The 27,807-nt window shown below is 45.8% G+C and overlaps 1 protein-coding gene across 1 annotated transcript; it reads left to right on the forward strand.

The window, feature by feature from the left end:
* nedd9 (neural precursor cell expressed, developmentally down-regulated 9) lies at positions 1-27,807 on the forward strand. The gene is made up of 7 exons (XM_079287674.1): positions 1-162; positions 12,536-12,919; positions 23,031-23,129; positions 23,759-23,884; positions 24,882-26,048; positions 26,457-26,546; positions 26,906-27,807. The coding sequence occupies exons 1-7, from the start codon at positions 151-153 to the stop codon at positions 27,461-27,463; spliced, it is 2,436 nt and encodes an 811-aa protein (XP_079143800.1). The 5' UTR covers positions 1-150; the 3' UTR covers positions 27,464-27,807.

Here is a 27,807-nt window from a genome sequence, read left to right on the forward strand (position 1 = left end):
TCCTTCGTGCGTGTTTCTCCCTCCACGAAGCTCCGGATGGCTGGTTGACCGCGCAGAGAAACACGTATTCAGATGTGCGCTCTTTGACGCGATAAAGCGGATATTATCACTCACTGTTACCGGAGTCACAGACAGAAGAAGAGCTACAACATGAAATACAAAGTAAGTGATTGCGGGTCGATCATCTCTCTCTCTCGTGTCATAATGTACGCTGGGGAGAAAATAACTTACCACTAAGCTGTTTTTTTAAAGAGTATTCTACGTGGTGGGCTACGACTGTGAAACTTCTCCACTTTTGGTTTCACGGCGGTGATTCTGAAAGTTATTTAAATGAGTGCATCCGGGGTTCTTTCGAAAATCGATTTTGGTTGTAAAAATAGAAAAAGGGAAACTGCTAAAAAGGGATGCTGTCACTGTGCTTTGTAAATGTTTGTGTGTTTGAATGTCTTATTATTGACTCATCATCATCTCCACCCTGAGGCTACATTTATTACAGGGCCGTAAATAGAGTTTCAAACCCCCCCCCCCTTTTTTTTTTTAAGTAGAAATCGGTTCAGAAGCAGAAATCGGTCGCTTCACATTCTCCCAGCAGTGTCTCTGCTGCTGACAAAGAACTGTTCAAACACTTCACTTCTGAGAGTCAAGTTACCACCTAGTGGGACATTTAAAAAAGCACATTTCACCTCAGTGTGAGACGTGTCCACTTCAATGACACTACTTGTTGCTGGCTTTGTGGTTGTTGTTCTGATGAGGTTAGTGCTGGATAATGTTGAGCAAGTCTTCATGTCCTTAAAATTCATACGCTGCTTTGTTAAGGTGGCTTCTAACGATTATTGTCACCATCTATTACTGTACTGTGTTTTTATTATCTCAGTTTGGTCTTTTAATGGGTCAGTGGTTGACAATCTGTTTTTAACATATTTTCAAATCACATCGGGAGAAGAAAAGCAGCAAATCCTCAAAAGTGAGGCTGCTGGAAGTAGGCAATGTTTATCATTGTTGCTTCAAAATGACTTCAACCATCGGCTGTCAGAACAGTAGTGTCTGCCAATGGATGAATTGATTGCTTGATCATTTCATTATAGTGTGATCTCTCTGTTTTTCAGGGGGCTTATTATGTAGTTAAATGACTAAAACGTCATCACAATGACGCAACACTCCTGTCAGCACAATCTAACGCTGCTGATTTCTATCATTAACTGTGTTGTCATATTTTCCACTGCTGGCTGAGATCATGTGACGCTTCCACTTAAAAAAGAAAAGAGAAAATGAATCCTGTCCTGAGGAAATCTCTCAGCTCGCTCTTTACTTCAGCACGTGACCATTCGGAGGCTCCGTTCGTGTCCGTCGCCGGCAGTCATTGAGGTTCGTTTCGTGATGGACGGCTTGGACGTCAGCTTCAGGAACATTTGGATCGACTTGTTGGAGGAAAAGTCTCTTCAGCTTTTATCACTCATTTGTGAAACACCGGCCATTTAGAGAGAGACTTGGCGCCTTGAACTGCTGCTGCTGAGCGTCATCTCGCCTACACTTAAGTCTGAAGTCTGCCTCGCCATATTTGGGAGGCAAAAACTGTGCTAAGTGTTTGGCTGATTCAGAGGATGTTGTTTTTATTTTTTCAGGGCAGTGGCTGTTTGCTGAAGTGTGAAGTAGCTGCTTTGGCTCAGACATTGGACTTGACACTCTTTTCTTCAGGCGTCCACTGGGCCTTGTGTCACTCTTTACCAGGGTGCGGTTGTTTGATTGGAGGGTGTGTGTGTGTGTGTGTGTGTGTGTCTGCGTCTGCGTCTGCGTCATGGTCTGAACTGAGTCATTGTCCAGGGTGAAGCACACGGCTCACAGAGCAGTCGGAGGGCGATGATGTTTTTCCGGGCGCGAGGCCAGGGAACGTAACGAGGATTTCAGGGAAAGGGAAACAACCTCGATCGGGTCTCTGCGATCACTGTTTTCATCAAAAGTGATCAACGCCGGCGTTTCCAAGCTGCTAATCTGTCTTTAGGGAGGGAGATCTCCGACGTGAAAAACTGCGTCTGCACCTCTTTTGTTTGCCTCGGGGCGAGATAAGGGGGAGCACAGAAACCACGCAGCGTGCTCTTTGCTTATGATTAACACATCTGCATGCAACACAGCCGGAGGAAAGAGGATGATCGGGTGACGCGTTCTGATTCGCCGCTGTGCTACTGGTTATAATCTGTTAAATAGTGCCAGAGTTCAGCATGTCCCCCCCCTATCAGATGATTTATTCACAGCTATATTAAGCACCACTTTCCCTCACAGAGCGGTAATGTTTCAACAGAAGCTTTTAACGATCCGGTTGGTGCCCCCGTCACGTGTCCTGAGGCGAGGTGCTGTAGTGTGGCCAGAACCACCCCCCCCCCCCCCCCCCTGTTCAGGTGTGAATGAGAATGCTTGTCTGCCATAGGTCACCTAATGCGTATAATGCGTAGTAATTGCGTAGTAATTTGCTGTTTTTGAAGGGTTTGGACTCCGTGTTAAACATAAGGCTACAGCTAGCAGCCAGGAGGCTACGCATAGCATAAAGAGTAAAAACCTTTAGAGATGTTTATTCTTTGAACTCCCTATAAAACAGCATATTGCTTTAAGTTTTGTACTGCTTTAATAAAATACAACAATTAGTGAGCTTCAGAGGTGCTGCTAGCTGTTTACAGTCTTGATGCTAAGCTAACTGTCCCCCGGCGCCGGCTTTAGATTCACCGCACAGATATAGGTGTAAAAATGCAAGTAAATCTTCTCATCTGATTTTCCACGAGAAAGACAATAAGCATACTTCCCAAAATGTTCCTTTAATGCTTTACAACACAACTTTCTGGGGCAAAATGATATAACGCGTACATTCTCACCCAGAGACTTCCACAACCTATAAACTCATTCCTTCGCAGCTGACGTAACTGTTGCAGAAATAGCTTCACAAGCACAGTGAGGAGTGATTAGGTGAACCCACATTCTGGCAAATATATGCGTGTGTGTTTTCTTTGGTGTTTCTTTTTCATGGGTTCAGGCTCCAGGCACTGGTCCAAAAAGCAGCGAGGGCTGGAGGAGAGCGGAGCAGACATTGTTCTGAGAGGGAGGAGGAGGAGGATCTGTGATGCTGAAAGGGCCTGCAGAAAATGAAAGAAAGAGGAAGTTGTGTGGGGGGGTACGAGGGGGCAAACAGAGTTGGATGTTTGCGGGGGGGGGGGGGGGGGAGGGGATGTGAAGGCGGGAGCCTGGAGGTCGAGGAGTGCCCCGTGAGAATGAGAGCATTCCGGGCGATTCTGCGTGGGAAGCTTGTTTAGGAAGATGCTCATGATTGTTTCAAGGTGGCCCTCATTGTGTTAATGAGTCAGGCAGCACCGGGACACTCACAGCCTCGTCTCTGCGTTGTGCAGAAGGAGACGTTCGTCTTCTCGGGGATAATAAACCCAGGCACACCAGTCCTTTGGCGAAACCTCACATGTTATGCGAAATAGCTTTTCCATGCTTTTCCACACAAGCTCGCCGGCTCATTATGAGATTGAATTCAGCGCAGACTATTTCCTAAACCACTGCCAGTTAACGCTATGCTACGTGTTGGTGCAGAGTCTTCAGGTTTGCTCCCTGTGCGAGGTTTTCAGTGAGCGTGAAGAGCTTCTCCCCCCCAGCCAGAGTGAACAGCAATCTCCCCTCCAACCCCCACCCACCCGTCTCGCTGCGCCCCTCGCACCGTGAGCCAGTCATTAACATTTGAAAACGGTCAGAGCGGAGACAGACTGCATTGTGTGCTCACTTCGGCCACAGAGAGAGAGAGAGACACTACGCAACATCAGCCACAATATAATCATTTCCATGCTTGACCTTTGGCGGAAATCCCCCCCTTCCCTCCCTTCCCTCCCCCTTGAGGAATGCCGGCTATTTTGCAGGGTCATCTCTCAAGATGTAGCGGGGCCTCTTGTCGGCTCGGTTCGAGGGCGAATAAGTGGGAGACGAGAACAGCGGAGAACAGTGTTGAACTCCATTAGTACAGCCTGTAGTCACTTGTTCGTGCAACTTAACAGGCTGAACACATGAGGCATGTTAGGGGATTGATTAGTCATTGCAGTCATTTTCTCCGATTCCAGCTCCTCAAATGTGACAATTAGCAGTTTTCTTTGTCATATATGAAATTAAACTGAATATTGTTGGATTTTTGACTGTTGGTTTGATAAAAAGGCACATTTAAGACGCCACCTTGGGCTCTGGGAAATTATATTGGGCATCTGTTTGACCAGTTTCTGTAATAAATCATGTTTATGCATCTAAGCAGATTCTTGGAATAGGGTTCAACTGATTTTTAAACTTTAACTTTTTTTATTTCGTTGACTTATTTAATGATGGAGAATGATAAAGTGTATGTTCTCGTGTTCCCACTTTCTTCCTTGAGCTATAGTTCTGTGATTTCCAGCATTGTTGTGGTTTGGCGAGGCTTCCCAAGGTAGATACATGTGAATCTGATCCTTCTCTACCACAAACGATTTCTGTGTGATTGTTGAAGGTTGGTGCACAACAAACGGAAGCTAATGTAATGTTGATTACTCGGGATATTCTCAGCCATCTCATTGGGTTCTGAGAGGTTTTCATGGGCAATTAAAACATAAAAATCAACCTTTGACAGAAATAAATGAAATACAACCTCTAAAAGCATCATCATCAAAAGCACTAAAGTGTTAAAAATGGGGAATGATAAACAAAGGATTCCCCTTTCATCTCAGATGCCCTTCCTGTCTCAAAGGGGGACGATGGCCGCCTCAGTTGTTCGTCTCTTTGTGTCTGACAGATCTTCGCGTGGCGTGAAATCGAGTAGACACTGGAGTGAATCTCCATCCCATTGACTATTCCTGTAAAAACCATTCAATGTGGCCCTGCAGAGATACCATGAGGCATATTTCACATCTCTGCTGATGCCCCCCCGGAGGGATTAGCTCTCGTCTCCGGGGGTTACCACGATGCACTCGTGTACCCTTGTTTGGCATCAATGCCGAGCTTGGAAATAATCCAGCTCTCTGCTCTGCCAACTCTGAGCGCCTCTCGACTGGGGCCCCATGAATACCAACCGTACGGTTGGGGTTTTGTGTGTGTTGCTGATACTTTCTTGACCCCTGTAGATGCAGTAAATAGTTTTTTGTAGGTCAGAGGTCAGCAGCCAAACAAAAGCCCCTAGAGCGTTCAGAGATTCATAGCTTTGCTCGAAGACACTTCAACAGCATGGATGCCGGCCAACAAGGCTCCTCAAATTGAAGGATGGTTTCCCTTCCTGTCGCTTTACGTGATTCGCACAGTCCTGGAATGACTCCGCGGAATATGAGCAGCGACGTTGCGCAATGCGTTTCCCCAGCAGCCATCCCAGCTCCCAGAATCCAATACACGCTTTTTGGAGAGAATATGTCCAGTGTGGCTTTCACGTCTAATTTTAGGCTTTGTTCGGGAACCGGCGCGGGAAAGGACTAGTTCATTGGAAGCATTGATCACTGCAGGAGGCAGGAAGTGCTGCAGGCTAAAGAGGAGGGAATCATGTCACGTTACCTTGTAGTTTATGCAACAGTAAAGAAATATAACGGATATGATGAATGGACAGAGTGGGGAGGTGAAGTCATTTCTCAAATCACATCCTTTGACTTCATCAGACAGGTGGCTGACGGCCCACGTAGTGTTGCATCATGGTTCGTTACTGCTGGAACTGCCTTAGGTTGCCACAGTTTAGTCAGATTGGCAGATAACTAAGGATTTTGGATCTTGTGACCGTCAGAATCCAAGTGCTCAACTTTTGATAAGCTGGAACTCGCAAATTATTGTTATTTCTGCTCCCAAAAAAACCCTGAAAAGATGAATGAATTACCAAAATAGTTCTTTATTAAATTTTCTGTCAACTGACTAATGAATAAAACGAGCAATAGTTTCAGCTGTAGAAGAAATACTCCAATACGATACACTGTATTGGTACCAAAACAGTAACAACACAATATTAACTTCACAGGTGAGGAATAATATATAGAAACTCAGACAGATATTGTGTCCGGTTAGCGCTAGGGTTGCTGGCTTGCGTGTTAGCTCAACAACTACAGTATTACAAGTAGCCTAGCCCTGCGAGTAGTCTCTACTTCACCAAGCTTGTAGCGTGAATATTTCTGGTGTGACCGGGCCTTTCATCAAAGGACAGTGCTTAAAAGCATCTTTATCGTAACACAAGCTGCCAGACAAGGATTAACAAACTTCATTTTGTGTTTTCAGGACAAACTCCACCAATATGACGACACAGTCTCAGCCATGCACATCCACTGACCAAACAAATATCCCAGCTCTCAAACAGAGATGTTTTGAGCATGAGCGGTTCATCACAGCTTGCAGTGCGGTTAGACGCAACCCGGCACATGGCATCCTGTCGCAGAGACGGTCGCCATGCTGTTTGAGAATGTTGCTGTTTCAGGGAGTGGAGGTTTCCTCGAAGCGCTGCGGCAGCAGCTCGTGAATCACAAATGAGAGTAGAAGGGAAGGGGGGGGGGGGTGGGTGTCATATTTACCCTGGGGATACAATAGTCTTTTATGCAGAATGAATAAGACTGTTTCTATCAGCCCGGAGGAGCTTGGGTGTGCTGTGTCTTGAAGTGTGGGGGCCTAATGAAAATCTTCAGTCACAAAACAAATATGCTTTTCAGCTCGTTGGAAAAGAAACCAAACGAACATGCCAATGATGTGACTTCTCTGTTCTAATCGATGACTGTGATGAAGGCCACCAAGCTGGAATAAGCAATCGATCCGTCTCTTGTTAAAGTTCCAACTCTATTCGTGCTTCTGTAACTGTGTCACAATTGATTTACAGCCGCTTGCATGAGATACATCAATCGGTCATTGTGTGGCAGCAGCGCCTGTGCTGGATCACATTTCCCTGACTGAAAATCTAAGCTCCATTAAGTTGTGTCATTTTCCGCAAGACTCTTTCTGAAATAGCGGAGGTGAAGTTTCACCGAGCCTGCTGTGTAATTACGTTATTCCACGGCCCAGTGGCTTGGGTTGTAATCAGAGGGTCAACCTTCCTGAAAACTGTCCAAATGAAGAAATTACCATGTGCTCTGAGCTCTGAACCGCTTCCCATGAGCCCTTCCTACCCAGAGCCCTCCACACGGCCCATTTATTTGAACTGGCTCTCACCCGCACTCTGAGGAACGGCTCGTAAAAAGTCATCAGGTCCTCATTACCGTCATTACTATAATTATTTTCTATATTTAACCATGTGAAATGAGGCCAAATGAGTGTGCTGGTTCGCCCCGCTTCGGCGAACCAACTCAGGGACGCGTGTCACGGTCGGTACGGCCCTAAATGCTATGTTTCTCACAGTCGGAGCGCACCACTTTTTCCTCTGTTTTTTGGGAGCAGGTTGTGTTTGTTTGGGTTGAAAACATCCTCGTCTCTTTGGAAGTAGGACCGCTCCCGTTGCTGTGGGGACGCTGTGTCTCTGCTATGTGGTGTGGGTTGTGCTTTTGGCCTCTGTAGCGGGGGGGGGGGGGGGGGGGATTTGAGTATTTGTGCGCTTGTTTAGCCAAAGCCACCTTCATTATTATTAGATTGATGTGTACCCCACAGAGGCAGAGCCAAAACCACCCAGAGAGCTCTTACTGAAAGCGAAGGTGGGGCCCTTTCAGCAGGCCGGTGAAGTTACACAAGGTTTTCCTTTTCTTATTTTTGGATGGTCAGCACAGGCTTTCCACACAGGACATTTATACTGTTTGTGTTCAGGCGAGACGCTGGGGGGAAAAAAAAAGCCTTGTTGGTGTGTGAGTCAGAGAGTGGAGGGGCTCAGACAGCTGGGTCTTCAGGCTGTGCATCGAGCTCCAGGTGCCAATCCGGACAGCTCAGCTTTGCACGTTTCCTCACTTTCTGATGACGAAAACATACCAACCGTGAGAGCGTCTGCAAAGCCAGATGTTGCAGACCTGGGAAACCCCGGAAAAAAAAAATACATGTGTACAGGAGTTTTACACCTCCTTTTATCTTTTGTGCTTTTTAATGTCTTCAGGACCGGCTCCGTTTTTCAGGCCAAAATTTGTCAGGCTTCATCTTTAACATATTTAGAGTCAAAACTATTAGTTGTTTAATAGTTTCGGCAAGAAAAACATTTCAGTAATTTCTTTTAAAACAAATTGAGTACTTGAATTTGATGGGGATTTTTTCATTTCTGTTTGACATTTCATAGACGGAATGATTCATTAAAAATAATAATCTGCAGATTAATTTACAATGAAAATGTTTGTTAGTTGCAGCTCACAGTGAAACATCAGACGTGACACAGAAAAGCTTTATTTTGAAATCTGAGAATATTTGGCATTTCAGCAGTGTTTAAAATGGTTTCAGATGTAGTTTCTTTGTCAAGCGAATAATCGATACATGGACGAAACGTTGCAGCTCTAAATCAACTGGTTGAAGCTACAAATATTTACTTCACTGGCAACGATTAAAAATGGCAAAACAAAATCCAGTAAAGTAAAATCACAATAAACTTTCTGATGAAAGTATATTTTAAGAAGAAATTTAAATGTATTTAAATATGTAATTTATTATTATTTGAAATAACATTATACCCTGACATGTTGTTCAATAGCTTGTATGACGCAACACACAGCCTCTTATGAGCCTAAACTATCTGAAATATAGCAAAGCCATTAAAAGACCTTCCACGTCTCGAGATGAGACCTTCTTTTGACCGTCTAACCCACTCTATGAACCTCTGCCAACCCGCGCTATTTCATTAAGATTTGAAGTTCAGGACCGGAACCGCCTCATATTTACATTAGGAAGCAGCAGAACGCCTCTCGCCTCGCCGGCTTATAACGGATAACTTCCTGGAAGCTCGTCTGAGGATGAAGCAGAAGGGGCCCTCCCCGCCTGCCCACTGACAAATGGCAAACACATGTGTTTATAGGAGGATCAATGGCGAGCGGTGGAGTCATCGTGTTGTGACTAACCAATGTCTACACCAGAGATCTGACGCCCGCTTTAATAGACAGTTTCATCTGCTGCGATTACAGTCAAACGCAGCTGACTGAAGCAAACAAACAAAAAAACACAGGAGCATCACTTCAAAAAGAAAGAAAATGATCTGCGTGTAGCCGTTACAGCTAACTACAGGTTTGTCCGGTGTGATTAGTGGGGGTGATGTTTTCTGTTCCACGTCACCCATCAGGTTTGAACATCTCATCTGGCTCTAGTGTGACTCACCGTGTATTGGGGGTGCTATCGAAGTGATCATGATTCGTATGTTTACTTCCCCAAAAGCTCTGCTCCAATACAACCACGCCGTAGTGAGGAGGAAGGTTGTGTAAATGTGTCAAACTCGTCCCTTTTGCGATCGTTGTAGTGGCCAAACTCACAGCAATGGGTGATGCATTAGCTGTTCATGTGTTTTGCAGCATTTTTAAACACAAACTCAGTTTGCTCATGGACAATTTGAGGTTTTTATCAAGATGTTAGCAATCCTAAAAGAGCTTTAAAGTATGACATTAATATTGTGATGGTTATAGTATTTGTCGTCTTGACATTGGCTTCATGTCCTCAGTGTCGGTTTTAGTTTTGATTTCTGCCAAATCAATTTTACTTTTAGATATTTTTCTTTACTCTCGACTTTATTAAAATATAAAGTATAAATGTATTGAAGTGGGAACTTTGACGAAATACAAAAGTATCCATAAAGCATTGTTATGACACCAAACTAAGCACTCATTCGTACGGTGGCCCTGAAGGCTCAGCGCACTGCAACGTACAAAACATGCAAATAGACTCAAAAGAAAGGAAATGAAAACAACAACAACGTGCAGCATTAAGAACAAAAAACAAGCACAAACTGCAATTGATGACGATGTCTTCTCAGGCTGCAGTGCGTTGAGCTTGATGCGTAATGTTTTGCAGAGGACTTTTTAAACATACGTTTTACAAGTTAATGCGGTTGTCTGTACCATTTTTCAATGTCTGTGTATTAGTGCACATGTGGCGCAGCTGGATGCATCGCTGTAATTAGCAGAGACAAAAGGAGTGCGATACGTGCTGCTGCTCTGGTGTCGTGAGGTGATTTCATTTCTCTTTTGAGCATCAAACACCAAGCAGTTAACCACAGCAGGACAATGAGTCTCATTCAAGAACCACTCGTACTAGCAGGTTGCTCTGAACGCACGAGTGATTGAGGAGATAATGTGGTATGTTCGCTAATTGTGAATACTGAAGTGATTTTTTTAGATGTGATGATTTTGGCAGATTTCGGCATGACAACTTTTACATTTCATTGTCTTAGGAATATTCTTTATGCACTGTTAGTCTGTCCAGTATTCACCTCTGTTGTGCCCGACAGTGTAACATCACTTATCAAATATCTCATCGTGTCCCGTCCCCTTGACGCCGTCTCATATTACTCGTAGACCGCTTTGCTCTAGTTTTTTTAAGTGTTTAACCTACATTACTGGTTTATTTTGTGTCCCATAACACCACCAGTGACGCTGTTAAACTTGTTATCTTTTTGTCTGCAGGACTTGAAGCTCGGTCGTGTGGAACTGTTTTGTTTCTGTAACATTTTTGGGAGTGAAACACAATCAGAACAGAGCTGGCAGCCTTTACATGGCAATTTTTGCCATTGATTATACGAATGATCTAACTGACAAGACAAATGTTAAGTTTGTTAAGATTAAAAGTTTGGGGAATCTTGTACGAACAAACTTCCCAGAAGGGTTCATAATAAGAATGTTCTTGCATGAGGCCCGATGTCTCGAATATATTCAAACTCTTAATTGGAGCCGCAGTTGCAATCACAGCAATCAGCCTTTTCTTTTCCTCGTGGATGCCTCTGCCAGCCTTGATCAAATTATTGCGACAAGCAAACATCCAGGTCCGCTCCCATTGGGCGACGTCGACCTACGGGGGTCACAGCGGAACTTGCCGCAGCTAGCTGGCGGCGGGGGGGGGGGGGGGGGGGGGGTGATTGTGAGGGTGTAATTGTGTTGCTGGCTAATGGTCCTGACAGTGCGCTCAGACAATAGCCAGGGAGGCCAGGCCCGCAGCGAGAGATAACGACGTTAGTAGCAGAGAGAGTTTCACATGGGAACTGCATGAATCAGACCGGGTAGGGAAGGCCAACGAGGGTTCAAGAAGAAGAGGGCTTCCTCATTCCCACACAGCTTCAGATGGGTGAGGCGTTAATGACTAAAGATTAGTGAAACTGAATAATACTTTACTGTTGAGAAGCTGTATTTGGATGCTTAAAAACAGTTAAAGTCACCGTTTACTTGTTGCTGATAATCCTCACTTTGTCAAGATTTTGCTTTTTGTGTGCATGTCGCTTGTAGTCCGATTAGAATTGTACTCTGCTGATTTCATCTGGTACGAGGGTGTTTAATTCAAGCAGCAAGACGACGCAGTGTGCTTCTGTAGCTTCAGTTTCATTATAAGATAGTTTTTAGTCACTTTATTGCAGAAGCAATAAATGTCAACAAAAGATGTGTTGCTTGTTTGTTTTTTATTGTCTTTACAAGGCCTATCTGGCTCGGTGGTGGTGCTGCAAAAAGCAATCAAGTTGAGTTGTTCGCACGAAATAGACAAGCTGGGAAAACCGAACGCTCTCCTTTCCCTCAGCATCTAACTTTAAGGTGCCCTTGAGCAAGGCTCTTAATCCCATAATTGTGTTTATGGAGTTTACATGTGAAGTACAGGACTGTTGTTGTGCTGGACGGTTTGTCATTATGCGAGTACGGAGCAGCTGAAATGGAGTGTTCATACTAAATGAACTCCTTCCATGGATGAATAAAGGCTAAAGGGAAAAGACTGATGTATTTACTGAGGCAATTAGTCTTTAAATGCCCCTCTCAGACACAGAAGTGGCAAACTCTGGGGGTTTTCCTATCTCCAAAATCTGTGGTTTTGAGTCATTATCCCTCAGCCCTCGCTGGCCCTTTAGATAACTGTGCCCCGGAGCAGAGAGAGCAAGCTGAGAAAATCCCATCAAGTTGAGATTGGTCTGAAAAGGCATCTGGTTTGGCGCTGTGGGCTGATGGGATCCTGCATGGTAATTTGAAGCGCAGAGAAAAGTACTGCAGCTGATAGTAAACGCTCGTGTTTTAAAGGAATAGTTTGGCATTTTTGTGTGTGTCTGTATGCTAAATATGACGCTACAGACAGTAGCTGTTTAGCTTAGCATCAAGACCACAGAAGCACAACTTGTCTAACACTTTTGTTTTTGTACGAATTTAACAAACAATGTTGATTGGTGAGCGTTGGAAGGCTAGCTGTTTCCCCCCGGTTTCCAGTCTTTATGCTAAGCTAGGCTAAACGGCTGTTGGCTATAGCTTTATATTTAAAGGAGAAAAAGTACTCTTATTCTTAGCTAGAAAACGAATAAACTGATTTCCTAAAATGTAGAACTATTCATTGTATGTTCAAAATAATTGATTCAAATGTGACTGTATGTGACGGTAGGTTGCTTCTAGCTTATTTCTGTGAAAATGTAGCAAAGATCTTCGTCTAAAGAACGTCTGCTTTCTTTTTGCAGAACCTGATGGCCAAAGCATTGTACGACAACATGCCGGAGTCCCCCGAGGAGCTGGCCTTCCGCAAAGGGGACATCCTCACCGTCATCGAGCAGAACACGGGAGGCCTGGAGGGCTGGTGGCTCTGCTCTCTGCACGGCCGCCAAGGCATCGCCCCGGGCAATCGCCTAAAGCTGCTGATCGGACCCATGTTCGAGGCCCAGTCGCCGGCCGCCGCTGCCCAGTCGGCTGGCTCAGGGGGAGCTCAGGGGATCTACCAGGTGCCACCGTCCCTCCAGAGTCCACAGCAGCAGAGTCAACAGAGCATCTACCAAGTCCCACCTGGACAAGACGTCTACCAAGTCCCCCCAAGGAGTACTCTAGCTGCTGATAACGCACCGAGCAAGGTGAGACAAACAGGCTTACATTTTCCTTGGACTGCAATTAATGACTATTTTCATTATCCGTGAATCTGTCAAATAGGGTTTTCATTAACTACTGATTCAAGTCTTGCACCATGGACCAGCTTTGAACTAGCCTTTCCTTAAAGTAGCTGGTTGGAAGGAACAGCTGTGGACTATTGGCAATAAAAAGTGGAAGAATACAGCTTACAATAGCTTGTTTGGTCCCAGCAACGGTCCAAAGCCCAAAAATAACAAATTCACAATGATACAAAATGAAAAAAGCAGCAAATTCTCACTTTTGAAAGGCTGGAAATGCGGCGAAAATGCCTTGATGAATGTCAATTAATCAACAAATCGTTTAAGCTGACATCTCTCCAAATGGTTTTGTCTTCCATCGTTTATCTGATTAGGTATTCACCGTCACAAAGTAGTGAGGTACAAACTTTTAAAAACCACATGCCAACGATTTACAGAAGTGCTATAGAAAATAAAGAAATGGAGGGGGTTTAGAGAAAGGGAAAAAATGGCCACTGACTTGTTTGCTGTCCTCTGGAGACAGTTCTTTGAGATCAGAGCGGATTTAAAATGTAAACTGGTGAATGAGGCCTTCACAGGCGAGTGTGGGGTATTAGATGTGATAGGACATGGCATTTACACCATGACCCGTTTATCCTGCCAGTCTGCCACGACTCTCATCAGTGTGATTGCACACACAGGGAGCAGAGAGGCCGGAGAGATTGTGGGTCTGCGATGTGAAATGTGGACAGGGTGTGCCGGGCCTGGTGCTTACCACAGAGCAGGGTAGTGTTTTTGTGCAGGGCTCCCATTTGGCTTTATATGTATATTGGCACACAGTGTGTAGCAGAGCCAGTCGAAGCCACAGATGGGCAGCGAATATGGGAACTTGTGGAAAAGCAAACAGCACAGAGCTGTTTTTTGGATTTTGGTGGAGCCCAGCTGCCTGAAAGTATTTTTTTTTTTTTTTTTTATGTATTTGAATGCTATTCACAGGGTGGCTGGCAAACTCATTACACCTGGCAAGGCCCTTTTCAGTCGCTAATCCCCCTAGCAGTGTTTCCATTGTGTCGATTTTCTTTTTTTACTGTATATCATTTCGATATGGACAGCGAAATAGTACACAGAGTGCCTTCCGAATCAGTAAATAGTATATGAAGTAGGGCTGTACCGAATTACTTAAATAGTTTAAGGGTATAAAGCATTGTAAAGTCCAAAAGTCAAAATGTATGGAAATAAAGAATTAACAAGCCTTAAAAAGGCGGTTGCTGACAAGTGGCTAAATGAGACTACAAAACGTCATCACACTGGCTAGTACCTTTACAGCCTCGTGTATACTCGCACTCATGTGACCGTGGTGTACTTTGTTTATCGCCTAACGCTTTTTGCTGCTGCCAATTGCATTCACGCTTCAAAAAGCATAAAAGTGGTGTGGAATTGTGACATTATCTTGCTGAACAACACGTGTAAGTATCATACACTTGTTTGCCACAGAGCTTTCTTTCTGCAATAATCCAAAATCTAATGGAAACATTTAGATAGACTTTTTGTTGAGGGAACCAGTGTGATGCTGACCTCTGGGTTGCCCTACAAAAATATGTCATACCTGTCGCACTCTCTAGCTGCCATAAGTATCTTGTCTTTTCATTTATTCATGGTAGGAAATGTTAACTGACGTGTTGGCCTGTCATTGCCAAAAGCAGTTAGCTAACAATGGCCAACATTACCTAACGTTAGCCAACACAGTAGCTAACATTATCTACTACTTATGGTGAGTGTTGTTAGCTGATGTGGTGGCTAACATTAGCTATCAAAGGGGACTGGATGTGAAAGCTAACATTAGCGTCCATAAGTGATGCCTCGGTCAAATTGGTTAATGGTAGCTGGAGTTAGCAAAGTTAAGCTAGTTATTGCTTTATAACTGACATTACTGAGGTAGTTTGCTGACTCCTCTATTTTGGTGCTGCTGTTACACTACATTTCATTATGTCCTATTACCCAAAAATTGTCATTTGTGGCCATTGTTCAGCTAAATTTGCATAGTCTTGGTTTAAAAAAAACACACCAGTAAAACAAGTGTGCGCCCAGTGGTCCTTCTTTCCTAAATGAAGTCATTGGCAGGTGTGTGCTGAAACAGGAGGGAAGAATATTCCTGTTTATTCAACCGCTTAACTAGTTTTAGCACCTCAGACCAGATCATCCCTCCAGGAGACGGATAGTAATTACATGCTGGATGAGCTTATGAAATCCCAAGGGTGTTTTGCTTTTATCAAATCAGCTCCAGCCATCATAGAAATGAGCTAGGGTATGCATTTTCAGTAGGTAAATAGGCAGCAGGCGCCGAAGGCTTAGAGGACTTTGTGCGATTGACTGTGTGATAGTCAGTCAGACCCTTGGGGCCTGAGAGGAGAGACCTGCCAATCAAACCTGCACACCGTCAACCAACACCTCTCGTTACCACTAACGAGCCTCGGGGCTTACGCCATGAATGGAATTAAAAAAGGCTTCGGTGATAACATGGAAAATCAAATGACAGTGTGCATTGGGCTGTAATCATGTTATTGCAGAGATTAAATTGAATTTTGGACGTTTAACGTTCCCTCTAATCTGTGGTTATCAAAGTGGTGCAATTTTTTCGGCGGTGGTTCCCGTCTATTAAATAGAACGACTTTGACTGTGCCCGTGCATTTCACGGAGTTCAAGGCTCTGTTGTTTTCCAGTGACGTATCCGCCTGTTGGACAGAAGCAACAGCAGCCTCTGTGGCCACAGTCGGTCCTGTTAAAGCCAAACAGCAATACCTGCAGTTAAAGGGTTGTAGCGTGGACGATGAAAGAGTTATTTTGGTTAGAGTTATATAATTCAGCTCTTTGGTAAAAAGTCAAAGATGCATAAATAAAAACGATATACTAGAAGACTGACTTTAATGGTTAGCATTTACTGCCAACGATAAGAAAACCTTATTTTAATTCTTTCTTTGAGGTAATGGACACGTTTGGGCTTCAACTTCAAATACGACGCACAACTCTTCAACACACCAGGCTTTAGTTCCCCAAACACTTTTTTAAAGGCTGTCTTGCCTTTATCAGGGTGGTTCTTTTCAAAATACATTTCATCTTTCAACTGTAGAATGTTTAAGCAGGTTGACCTCAACACGTCCCTCGTTTAATTAAAGTTCACTAACAAAAACAATCTTGTTTTTTTGGAACAAATGTAAAACATCTGGGATATAAAGCGTGGTATGCGAGAGGAGAGTTCTGTGCTATTTATTCAATTTTGGTGAAGTTTACAGTGTGTTGTAGCTTCTTCTCCATAGCAACAGTGACAACAGGGGCTACGGTTTGAAAGCAATTTTTTTGCAAACTAATTGACAAAAAGCTTGATTAAGTGAAACGGTTGGACATCAACATAAACCTGGAGTAAAGTGAGAAATGTCCGAGAGACTTTAAAGTGGCTCCTCCCACCGCCTGACAGTATTTGTGGAGATCATGTCTGTTGACATGAAATCCAAACCGTGACCTTTGCTCTTCAAAACACCAAACTGTTTACTACTGCTCGTCCTTGCGCAGCAGTATTGATGACAGGCTGCCGAGCGTTGACTCGCCCCGCATGCCGTCTAAATCTGCCAAGAGCCAATGGAGCTGAAGGGGAAAACAGTCTCTTGTTGTCAAGGGACACTCACTCGCTTCCCAAAATGATTATGGAGATGTGGGCTTCCTAGACTGATGATCCCTTCTCATGTTACCCTAAAGCCTCCCTGCAGAGGTTCCTGCATGTCCTTCGCCATGTGTTGTGTGTAGGGGTGTCACGGATCACAAACCTCACGGTTCGGATCACGGTTCAGGAGTCACGGTTCGGATCATTTTTCGGAAGACAAAATGTTCCCAAACTTGCGACTTAAATGACGCCGCGGCTTCTGATGTTCCTCCGCTCGCCATGACTTCACCGTTAAATGCTTCTAAGCTGCTCCGTTCACTGAACACACTACTGCTTTATATCTGTTCACTGACACTCTGCATTGGTATTCGGGGACTTGTTACTTGAAAAGGAACAGCAGCAGTAGAACTTTATTACACACTATGATGATTACACTGTAAAAAAGAAAAAAGAAATACTCGATTGATCCGCGGTTCACGAATGATCCGAACCGTGAGGGCTGATCCGAACCGTGAGGGGTGATCCGAACCGTGAGGGGTGATCCGAACCGTGAGGGGTGATCCGAACGGATCACGGATCGATCCGTGATCCGTGACACCACTAGTTGTGTGTGTGCGCGGGTTTGCATGCCGACCCTGCAGCGCAAATCCAGAATGGCGACCGGTTGCTTTCTCTTCATGTGGCGTGGGGCTCTGGTACATAAAGGCACACTGAGGTTTTGGCGCTCCATTCCTCTCTGGCTCTTTGATGCTGCGGCCTTGTCCTTGGGTGACCCTCCTGGGAGGTTGAACTACATAGCCGCCCCCCCTTCCTTCTTCCTTCTTCAAGGCCTTCGTGCTGGGACCGTGTTGCACAGATGCCTGGAGCTCTCAGCCACACAAAGAGCCTCCTCACACGGAGAAGCCTTGTACCGTCTTTTATCACTCTGCTCTTAAAGGCCCGTTTTTTCGTCTCGGTGCACTGCTCTTTATTTCCTTCTTCTGCGCTGAAAGCTGTGTCTGTTTCGCGCTGTCTGTTTCCTCTGAGGTCACGGTGCTCAAAGACTGGTTGGGTTCAGAGTTCAAAGATCTCCGCCAAGCTTCTTATCTTCTCCTACCAGACGGCCTTTTCATTCCCCACTTCCTGACTTCATGAGGTCTGCTCCTTGTACGGGCATTTCCTCCACTCGCTGTGCTGTACCCATAGATCCAATCTGCTCATTGGTGCCATAAAGAGGCAGGGGTGCAACAAAAGGATTGATAAACTCCCACACAACTCGAGGAAGTGGCCCTGATGGCTGTTTACGGGCCGTATGGGTGTGCCATCTACCTTTATAAAAAGTCCCCTTTTGGATGTAACCAGGTTATGTGAAATGAATGGCTTGTTTGTTTACCTGGGACATATTTTCTCGGCCCAATCATGCGCATGACAATCCCAGCTGCAGATAAGTGAGTTATTTCTTCCTGGAGCAAGCCAGCTCCTTCAGACAACCCGTCTGCTCGCCATTGTCGCAGTTGTGATGAATCGCTGGCCCATGAGGCTTGACCGGAGGGGGCGAGGTCATAAATCATTTGCACCCAGAGTAATCTGATCTCTGTGGTGTGTGCATACCGAGGACTTTAAGTGTGAAAGCAGAAAGTGTGATAAAGTAGCAAAGTAGGAGGTAAGCTGAAAGTTACATTTTAGCTGAAGAGATGGAGAAGTTAAAGTTTACTTTGAAATCGCCTTTTTTATCCAACCAACTGAAAGAGAATCAGTTTCACATCATTGGAGACAAGGAAAACCAGGAAATGTTGACATTCAAAAGCAAAAGCATGATCAGTTTTGGGGGCATTTTTAGCCACACGATGAATGGCACTGTCGGCCTGTCGCTTGGTCCGTCCACCACTTTGGTCCAGACTGAAATAAACATCCCAACAACTATTTGAAGGATTGCCACAGAATTTGGGTCAATCATTCATGTTCCCCTGAGGATAAAATGTCTTAGCGCCATCCTCATCCGATCAAACTTTGAATTTGTCAAATACTTTGGTTCATGGCTAAAATATCTGCAAAACGAATGACATTCCCATTAACCTCAGCTGTACATTGTGTTTAGAGCCAACTAGCGAATGTTAACACACTTAACAAGATGGTGAACATGGTATCAATACACCTGCATGTTAGCTTAGTCATTTTAGGCATGCTAGTGTTAGCAGTTAGTGGAAGTAAAGCCTCACAGAGCAGCTAGCATGTCTGTAGACTCTCAGTCTTGCTCCCTATAGAGGTTCATGCTGAAGGCTCATTCAAAACATTTCTCATTTCACATTATCCTCTTGTTTTCTAAGAACTGCCTCATGATATAGCTTTCTTAGAAAGTAAATACCCGATTGTTAGATGCAGCTGTGAACAGTACTCCTTTCAGATAATCATGCCACCGGATTGAGAAGCTGCTTTGATCAGAGCGGATGAACGATGATCCTTAGTCGCGCTAAAATCAGCGTGTTCTGTTTCTTTTTTTTTAATGCTCATTAAGCCCGCTGTCTGTCTGGGTTTAGCCACTCGGACGCGTTACGGAGAGACGTCTCGAAAGCCTCGCGGACTCACGAGTTAATTACCTGCATTAATTAGTTTGGCACTTTAATAGGCTGGTGCCGGTGGCTGAGGGGGAACATTGCCGCGGCCCACAACACCGTGCTGTGACTTGGCAAAGCAGACAAGGACAGGTTACTGCAGAGCAGCAGCACACCCGTCATTTAGGAGATGCAGTCATACACAAAATACCACTCTCACCTGATGTGTGTGTGATGGCGTGCTTAGATTGGTGCCCTTTGGCTGGCGCTCATTAAAAAAGGTGAGCCCGCGCTGACGGCGCTTTGTCAGCATCCAGACGGATGGGAGCACAAAAAAAAGTAGATGAGGTGTGAAGGAGGAGATGGATGGAAGTAATTCAATAAAGCGCCTCTTTGGCGGCTACGTCGTTGCTGTCTCCGTCTTTTATAAAGCCGACCTTATTTGTGTCAGCCGGCCATTAGCGGGGGGGAAGTGGCTGTCTGTGTGTGTAACCTATGAAAAGGTGTGAAATGATGATTTCCTGTTAAACACACAAAGTGACTTAACTCACCTGCAGACAATCGTACATGAATTAAAATGTAATGATATTTTGTTACTCAAATCTTTCATTTAACTTTGGATTTATTTTATTATAGCAAATGCAGGCAAAAACACCTAAAGTGTCACACTGATGTTCACTTCTTCTGCATTACAGGAGACTTCACAACTGCTTCACAAAAGCACAGAGTCATTAATTCGGACAACAGCAATTTGTACACGAGTAACATTTACATGGTTCTTTATATAAAATATTTTAAAAAGGTGAAGGAAACGAAGCAGTAAAAGTCACAAATAGGTTTTTAAAGAGTAAGATAGAATAAGATGAGATAAAAGTAAGAGATTTGACAGGAGATTAAAAGTGAAGTAATGAGTAGTCCTACATTGAAGCTAATAAAAGGCAAACGTTTTAAACAGACCTGAGAGCAGCAGGAGATCAGAAATACTTTTTGTCCCTCTACTAACCAATAGAAGTATTTTTAAATTCCATCACTTGACACACACGGTGCCTAAACTAAAATGTTTTTACTGGGACACACTGCCCAACAGAGCATATAACAACCTCATGAGGTAGTTGATGCTGCGACGACGCCTCTCAAATGACTCCCAAGTAAAGCTTAAAAGTCCTACGTGCCAAAACCTGAGCCTGCCAGGATGCTAAGTAAACACTGCATTGTTGAAAGAGCCATGACTCACTCACCAAAACGGCGTAGGAGCGCTAACAAGGCATCTTATTTGGCTCCTTGGGGCACTACTTTAAAACCTGATCCCTCTTTAGTCAGTCACTCTGTGTGCTCTGCCTCCTCGCTGAAGGAATCTTAAGAGCCTATCACCTGAGTGGGAGCGATGCCATCGCCGTCATTGGACGTGGTAAATGTTTCCCCGCCAGCATTTTTATAGCGGCGTCGTCGGAGCGACAGCCTGCCGGGTTAAGCAGAGGGGCCGGAGATGGGAAAATAAATGAGCAGCGTGCATCTGGCAGCTGGCTGAGAGGAGCCACTGATGGGACGAGTGCCACTCACAGCCGGGACATGTACCTGTGAGAAAGGTCAGCGAGGTCTTTGACAGACACCTCGCTGCCATCTGCATCTCAACCCGCAGGGACAGCAGCCGGGCTGAAGTGACCTTTCAGCGAGCATCACTTTGCTGTTACTCAGTGAAAGGCTGGCTTTTTATCCGCTGTGTCTGCTGATATGCTGCGGGAAGTTTGAACAGCCTTTTAAAAAATGATTTTAAAACACATTTCTATCCTGCAAACAAGGAAAATAAATAATGTCAAACGCAGCTCTCAGTGCTCTTGCGAATAAATCTAAAGCAGTGTATTCACACCGACGTGGAGGCAATTAACACACAAAACAAGTACTTCAATTTGGCCTGACGGACAAAATGGGCATCCATGACTGTCAATCTGATTTCGGCTTTAAAAAGAACTCAAACAACTGTAATTTACTTAGTCCATGAAATAATACTTCCTGTTTCCATCCCCCAAAGCACCCAAAATATGGGAACTGTAGTTCCAAAAGGAGTTTGATTAACTCCTAATTCAAAGCAAGACAATAAATACTGTTAAAAAACTTTTCCTGTTGCACTGTCACACTGTTTTGATGGAAGTACTTTGATAGGGGTGGTTTTGTAAACCAATTCCCCACTAATGAACATCTTTTGTAGCACTATACAGCCAGATGGTACATTGATGAGAACGTAGTTTCCATCGCTGCCCTTAAAACATCTTTTATTTCAGTATGTAAACAGCCTGAAGTGTTTGGAGCGACGGCGCGTGAGACGAGTCCCCGAAGCAGCGAAGCTATTTATTCCTGCGGCGGTTTATTTCAGCTCGCGGTGTACGTTTCAGCTCTGACCCCACAGGCCCTGTTGGGATGATGTACGCACGGACGGGAATGCCAACAATGGACACCTTAAATCACCGCGGGCCTGCTCAGATTGGACTTATGAGAACCATATGGACTACTGTTGAGTCAGACTCCGGCTCAGATGAATGGCATTCCTTTCCATACTAGGCGACGTGCTCCCATTTTCCGTTCCTCGCGCTTTCTACCTCTGTTGCCTTTTTTTTCCTCATAAATCTCTTTTACAAACCCCCCCCCCCCCCCCCCATCATCTCTGCTGCTGCTTCCCCAGAAACATTAATCTCAGTCGGAGTTGGCCGAGTCTACAGCTCCTACTGCTCGAGCTCGGATAAATGTACGGGAGATTGTATTCAGATATTAACTCGGCTATACGGCGAGTCATGAGTGGATACTGGGATTTAAGACTCGCAGCTCCCCGGAGACTTTCCCCTCTGCCAGGAAGCCGTGCGTATGGTTCCTATTTTTGAGCCCCATTAACGAACCCAGTGTGGCGATAGTGGTGCGCCGGGCTCAGGGAGGGACATTCCAAGCATTCCTCCGTCTGTCTGACGCAGCGTGGAGGTCTGCTTTTAGAGGGGGGGGGGGGGGGGTGGAAACACTGGAATTAGGAGGTGTGGAGGGACTGATTAGCACTGACGGGAAAAGAGGAGGGACAATGTGCTACAAAAGACAATTAAACGGGGGCGTGTGTGTGTGTGTGTGTGTGTGTGTGTGTGTGTGTGTGTGTGTGTGTGTGTGTGTGTGTGTGTGTGTGTGTGTGTGTGTGTGTGTGTGTGTGTGTGTGTGTTCAGGCAGTAATCCGTAGCCTGTCTGCACCACAGTGTAGAATGTTTTACAGGTGTGTTAAATCCGACAGCACGAAGTGTTCGGGTTGTTCATCACGACCAATGATGATTACTTCACCGGGTTTAAAAGCTCACAATCCAGCCAGCGCTCCGATTAAACGCGCTCACGCTAAATCACAAAGCATTTGCTTGAGGTTTAAAGTGCCTCACCGGTTTCACAAAGCACTGCTGAATCTTCACTTTGGCCCATTCAAAAAGATACAATCAAATAATCACTCAACTGAGTCCGTTTTACGTTTTATTTAGTTTTTATTCGTTATTTATTGAGATATTTAGTTTGTTTTCCAGTAGAGCACTTGGCTGAAATAGCAGTTCTATATTGTGTCAGGATTTGCTTCTTTATGTCCTTGTAAATTAAATATTTTTGTCGATTTGACTGTTGGTCAGAAAGAAAGAAAAATAACTTTGGGCTCTGAGAAATTGTGTTGGCACTTTCTTCTTTATGACATTTTACTGACAAAACAATGAATTAATAAAAATATATAAATATTTTGTATTTGAACTTTTACCAGAAATGATGCACTATAAAGCTGTCAGGAGGGTTCCGTTTGTACTTTGTGATTCAAAGTATTTGCCCTGAGCACTGCTGTGTCCCAGGTGTTGTTTATTTTAGACAGCAGTTCTAAATGTTTGTGCCCCCCACCCCCACTGTGATCGGACAGGTGGTGACCCCAACCAGAGTGGGACAGTCCTACACCTTCAGCCCCGGCCAGCACAACCAGCAGGACCTCTATGATGTCCCACCCAGTAGATCACAGGGGGTACGTGTCTCATGTTCCCACAGCACGAACTGTTTACCAGTATGACCTGCTACTAAACCAATGGGGATAACCACCAGTGTTCATTCTTCATTGATTTCAGAGGGATTTAAGTGGAATTCATCAATACATGTAAAAAGCCCTCAAGGAAATAAGTTATAGTTTTGTGGATATAAAACGAAGAAAATGTCACGTATGCAACTTTTGCTCTGATCCACTACTGTTGGGCATAAACGTTTCTTTATAGAAACAATAATTAAAAACGTCAGCAGTCAACGCAGCAGTAATAGTTTTTGACAGATGCAGTGTGAGGTTTGTATTCGTCAGAACGAGAACGCCGCTTCTTTGATCTTCAGCATGTTCCGTATTTTACTCTGCCACACATCCTGTTCTCTGCACGCCCCGTATTTTCTCAGACAGGATCTTTGACTGTAATACTTTTCTCATGTAATATTGTCTGCAGCGCTGTAGCTCATCGAAAAAAAGCTACTTTTAATGTTGCGTGATGCATGATTTAAAGCACAGCAAGTGGAGCGTCTACAAAATAAAAGTCTGCAATTGATCAGATAAAACCAGTGATCAGAACTCGTACTACAAGTCAACTGGTGTTTATATTCCGCTCGTGTTTTCAGGTGTACGATATTCCTCCCGGTCAGATGTTTCCCGGCGCCAGAAACCAGGGAGTCTACGACGTTCCTCCGTCTCAGATGGACCTCAGGACGCAAGGTGTTTACGACGTGCCTCCCTCTTCTCAAGGGGTAAGTAGGCCTTCCACCACACGTTTCAGTCGAATACAGTTTGACTTGGGGAAGCGGTAGCTGCTGAAGTTATTTATTGACACAGTTGCTGGTGTTTCTCTTAATTGTCTGCGATAAATGGATGATACGTCAAATGTGATATTTGAGACGTTCTCGCGGCGGAACTAAATGACAGCTTTGCCTGCCAGCAGAGTTTAACCAAAAGCTCTGCGAGTGGTTCTGCATGAAAAAAAATAAAAGTCAAGGCCATATAGCTGTTCTCTTTCCAGACCCTCTAAGATTTCTGCAGACCTCCATCCCCGACCAGGCAAAGAGCCATCTGTATGTTTGTCATGAGCTGAAATCTGCCTGGACGTGTTATTTGCGTTGTTCTTGAATACGGTTTTGGGGCGGGCTCGTCTCGCTGTAACGAGGGTGTTTTAAAATTGATGGAAATCACTTACAGGCCGCCGTTTCATTCCGCACGCATCACACGCTCTGCCTGGTCAACCAGCGGCAGGTTCAAGCGTTGTGCTGCTCCGCCTTAGACGGAGGAATCCAAGCGCAGAAACATTGAGGTTTCTAATAGAGCATCTACAGATCTCACTTCCTCAGCTGTATCCGCTGAAAAGCCGCCCAACAGTCAGTCGACTTCTGCCAGTCAGCTGATTTCTTAAATGTCATGGTAACTGGAACGCAGATTTCTGAGAAACTCATTACTACAAGTAGAAGACTGCAGACTGGTAAAGTAACAGCAGAGAGACCAGATGAGAGGAGACATTGCATGGAGTGCTCGTATTTTTAAAAATGTTATGTATATATATTTTAGTCCAGACTAAAGTCAGACTAAAACTGTAACCTCTAAACTGAACTCGTAGCCTGGGGACAGAAGACTTTGTTTGCAATGTGATAGAAGAACAAAAGCTTCTTACGAGTCCATGTGGGTTTTTATGACACAATAAATAAACACGAACGCAGAGATTGTGAATTTGCACCAATGCTTTACCTCTCCCTGCAGATCTACTCGGTGCCCCCCTGCAGGACCAACCCCGCCCTCCCGGAAGGGAACTACGACTTCCCGCAGCCTCTCAAGCACAAGCAGGAGGGCATCTACGACATACCTCCCCCCGCCCTCACCAAACCCACTCAGAGCCCCCAGTCGCACTACGACTTCCCCCCCACGATGGAGCCCCCCGGCCAGCACCAACACCTGAACGGCAACGAAGGCATTTACGACGTGCCTCCGTCCGCCCTCCACTCCGGGGCGGGGTCACAGAGCGACGTGTACGACGTCCCGCGGGGCATGCAGCCCCCGCAGCAGCACAGGACCTCTCCCGCCGACCGGGACGGAAGCAAAGGCGTCTACGACATCCCCGCTCAGGACACCCGCGCCGTCGCAGACGTGACGGACGGCGTGAACCGCCTGTCCTTCTCCAGCACCGGCAGCACGCGCAGCAGCATGTCCACCTCCTCGTCCTCCACGGGCTCCGAGGGACGCCTCCTTCTGGACGTGGACGCGGCCGTGCAGCGGCTGTGCCGCCTGCAGCAGGCCGTGGAGGCCTCGGTCGGCACGTTGCATTCGATGGCAGCTTCCCCTCACTGGAGGACTTTCCCCTTCATGGAGCGCCACGCCAACGACGTCCGCACGGTGTTGGACCGGGTCCGCGCCGCCCTCGGGGACTTTGTCGTGTTCGGCAGAGGGGCTGCGGCGAACGCCACGGCTCTGTCGGACTCCAGCCTGCACAGTAAGCTGAGGCGGCAGCTGGCGCGCCTGGAGGACTCGCAGCAGATCCTCCTGCAGATCTACCAGGTGCTGGAGAGCTGCAGCTGGGCCCTGAACACGCTGGCGTCCGCCGGCAAGCACCACAACAAGAGCGACGACCTGGACCGCTTCGTCATGGTGTCCAGGACGGTGCCCGACGACGCCAAGCAGCTGGCCTCCACGATAGGCAGCAGCGCCGAGCTGCTGTTCAGGCGGACGCATGCCGACGGGTCGTCCTCCATTGGGAGCACACCAGAGGAGAGCACCGTCCACCCGCTCACCTCACCCTCGTCCGATAACGACAACTACGGAGGCCAGACTAAGCCGTTCCCTGTGCCCTCCGGCCAGGACAAAGACAACATGAACAACAGCGAGAAGTGTGTGAAAAGCTGGATGGAGGACTACGACTACGTACACCTGCAGGTAAATCCTCGGAGGGAGAAACGTCCAGGCTACAAAGTCTTTAGTTTGTAGTGCTTTCTTTAAAAATGTTAACATTCTGTGCAGTCCAAGTGATACTTTTAGGCCATCGATGTACGTCCTTGGGTCTGGTCCATGTGTGTGGAACAGAATCTATTTTTAAATACTAGAAGTCTAGAAATGTTTAAATCCTCCTCATAGGGGTTGTATTTAAAGCATGTCTTGTTTCTGGGATTGTCATGTCATTTTTATATCTGGAGACTTTCTGTTACAACTCTTCAATAGTTTATTTATTATTCCTTTATATCCAGTGACTTTATACTACCGAGCATGTCGGATGTATGAGAAAGTTCAAACCCGGGCTGTGAGAGTACCTCTGAGCTCTTCTCACCACCTCGTCTTCCTCCGCAGGGCAAAGAAGACTTTGAGCGTCAGCAGAAGGAGCTGTTGGATAAAGAAAACATTATCAAGCAGAGTCAAGTCCAGCTGGGCCAGGAGCAGGTGAGGCTCTTTACTTTGGCACAGACATTGTTGCACTGGATTTTCTGTTATCACGTCATGCATATTTATGTATTCATATTGTCAGACACACACAGATGTTGACCTTCAGGGTCTCGTGGGGGAGGCAAACATTTGGAGCCTTGTTGACTGTTGGCTGTGGGGCTGCAGCGAACGATAACTTTCATAATCTGCGGCTCATTTTTGAGATTAATTAGTGAATGAAACGATTGGTTTTTTTCGGCCGAGAGTCCAAAACACTGTGGTTTTCCTACTTTTACTCAAGTTAAAGATGCGGGTACTTCTTCCACGAGCGAGGTCGGAAAATAATCTTGACTCCTGTCGCCCCCCCCCCCCCCCAGATCAACCAGTTCAAGAAGCTGGAGCAGGACGTGATCAAACCGGTGGAGAACGACGTCACGCAGTGGATCTCGCATCAGCACGCCAGCTCGACCCCGGTCCCCCCCACCACCACCACCACCACCACCACCTCGGACTTGCCCTCCGCCCGAGTGTGCGCCCGGGACCGCCAGCTGCTCGGCTTCTACTCCGAGCAGTGCGGGCAGCACTTCGCCACGCTCCTCGGCGCCGTGGACGCCTTCTTCGGCTGCGTCGGCACCGGGCAGCCCCCGCGCATGTTCGTGGCGCACAGCAAGTTCGTCATCCTCAGCGCCCACAAGCTGGTCTTCATCGGGGACACGCTGTCCAGGCAGGCCTCGGCGCCCGAGGTGGCCAACCGCGTGATGAACTCCAGCAACGTGCTGTGCGACCTGCTGAAGACGGTGGTGGCCGCCACTAAAACGGCCGCCCTGAACTACCCGAACACGGCCGCCATCCAGGAGATGGTGGACAGGGTCACCGACCTCTCGCATCACGCGCAGCAGTTCAAAGAACAGTTGCTGCAACTGGCCAACTTGTGACTTTCACCCAGGAGACAGACTCTATGTGTACATTAATCTAGTACAAATATATATTTACAGTATATATATATTGCTCATCTTTAAGTTTTGGATGTAAATAGTATCCGTTCTGTGTATATATGCTCTATTTTTGTGTAGATGTTTTATATTATGGTATGAATATATGTGTAGGTGTCTCTGTAGGATTATGTAGACTTTTTTCATAACATTCCTGTCGCATATTACGAAGCACCTCATGAGATGTCCGGTGTGTTTCTTTTCCCTGTAGTGTTGTCTTACTGCTGGGTGCGACAGTAAATCTCCTTGTAAATCACGTTAATGTCGATGTCCAGTATATGTGTGTG

The sequence above is a fragment of the Melanostigma gelatinosum genome (genome assembly GCF_949748355.1).
Source record: "Melanostigma gelatinosum genome assembly, chromosome: 17".
In the NCBI taxonomy this organism is placed as follows: Eukaryota; Metazoa; Chordata; class Actinopteri; order Perciformes; family Zoarcidae; genus Melanostigma; species Melanostigma gelatinosum.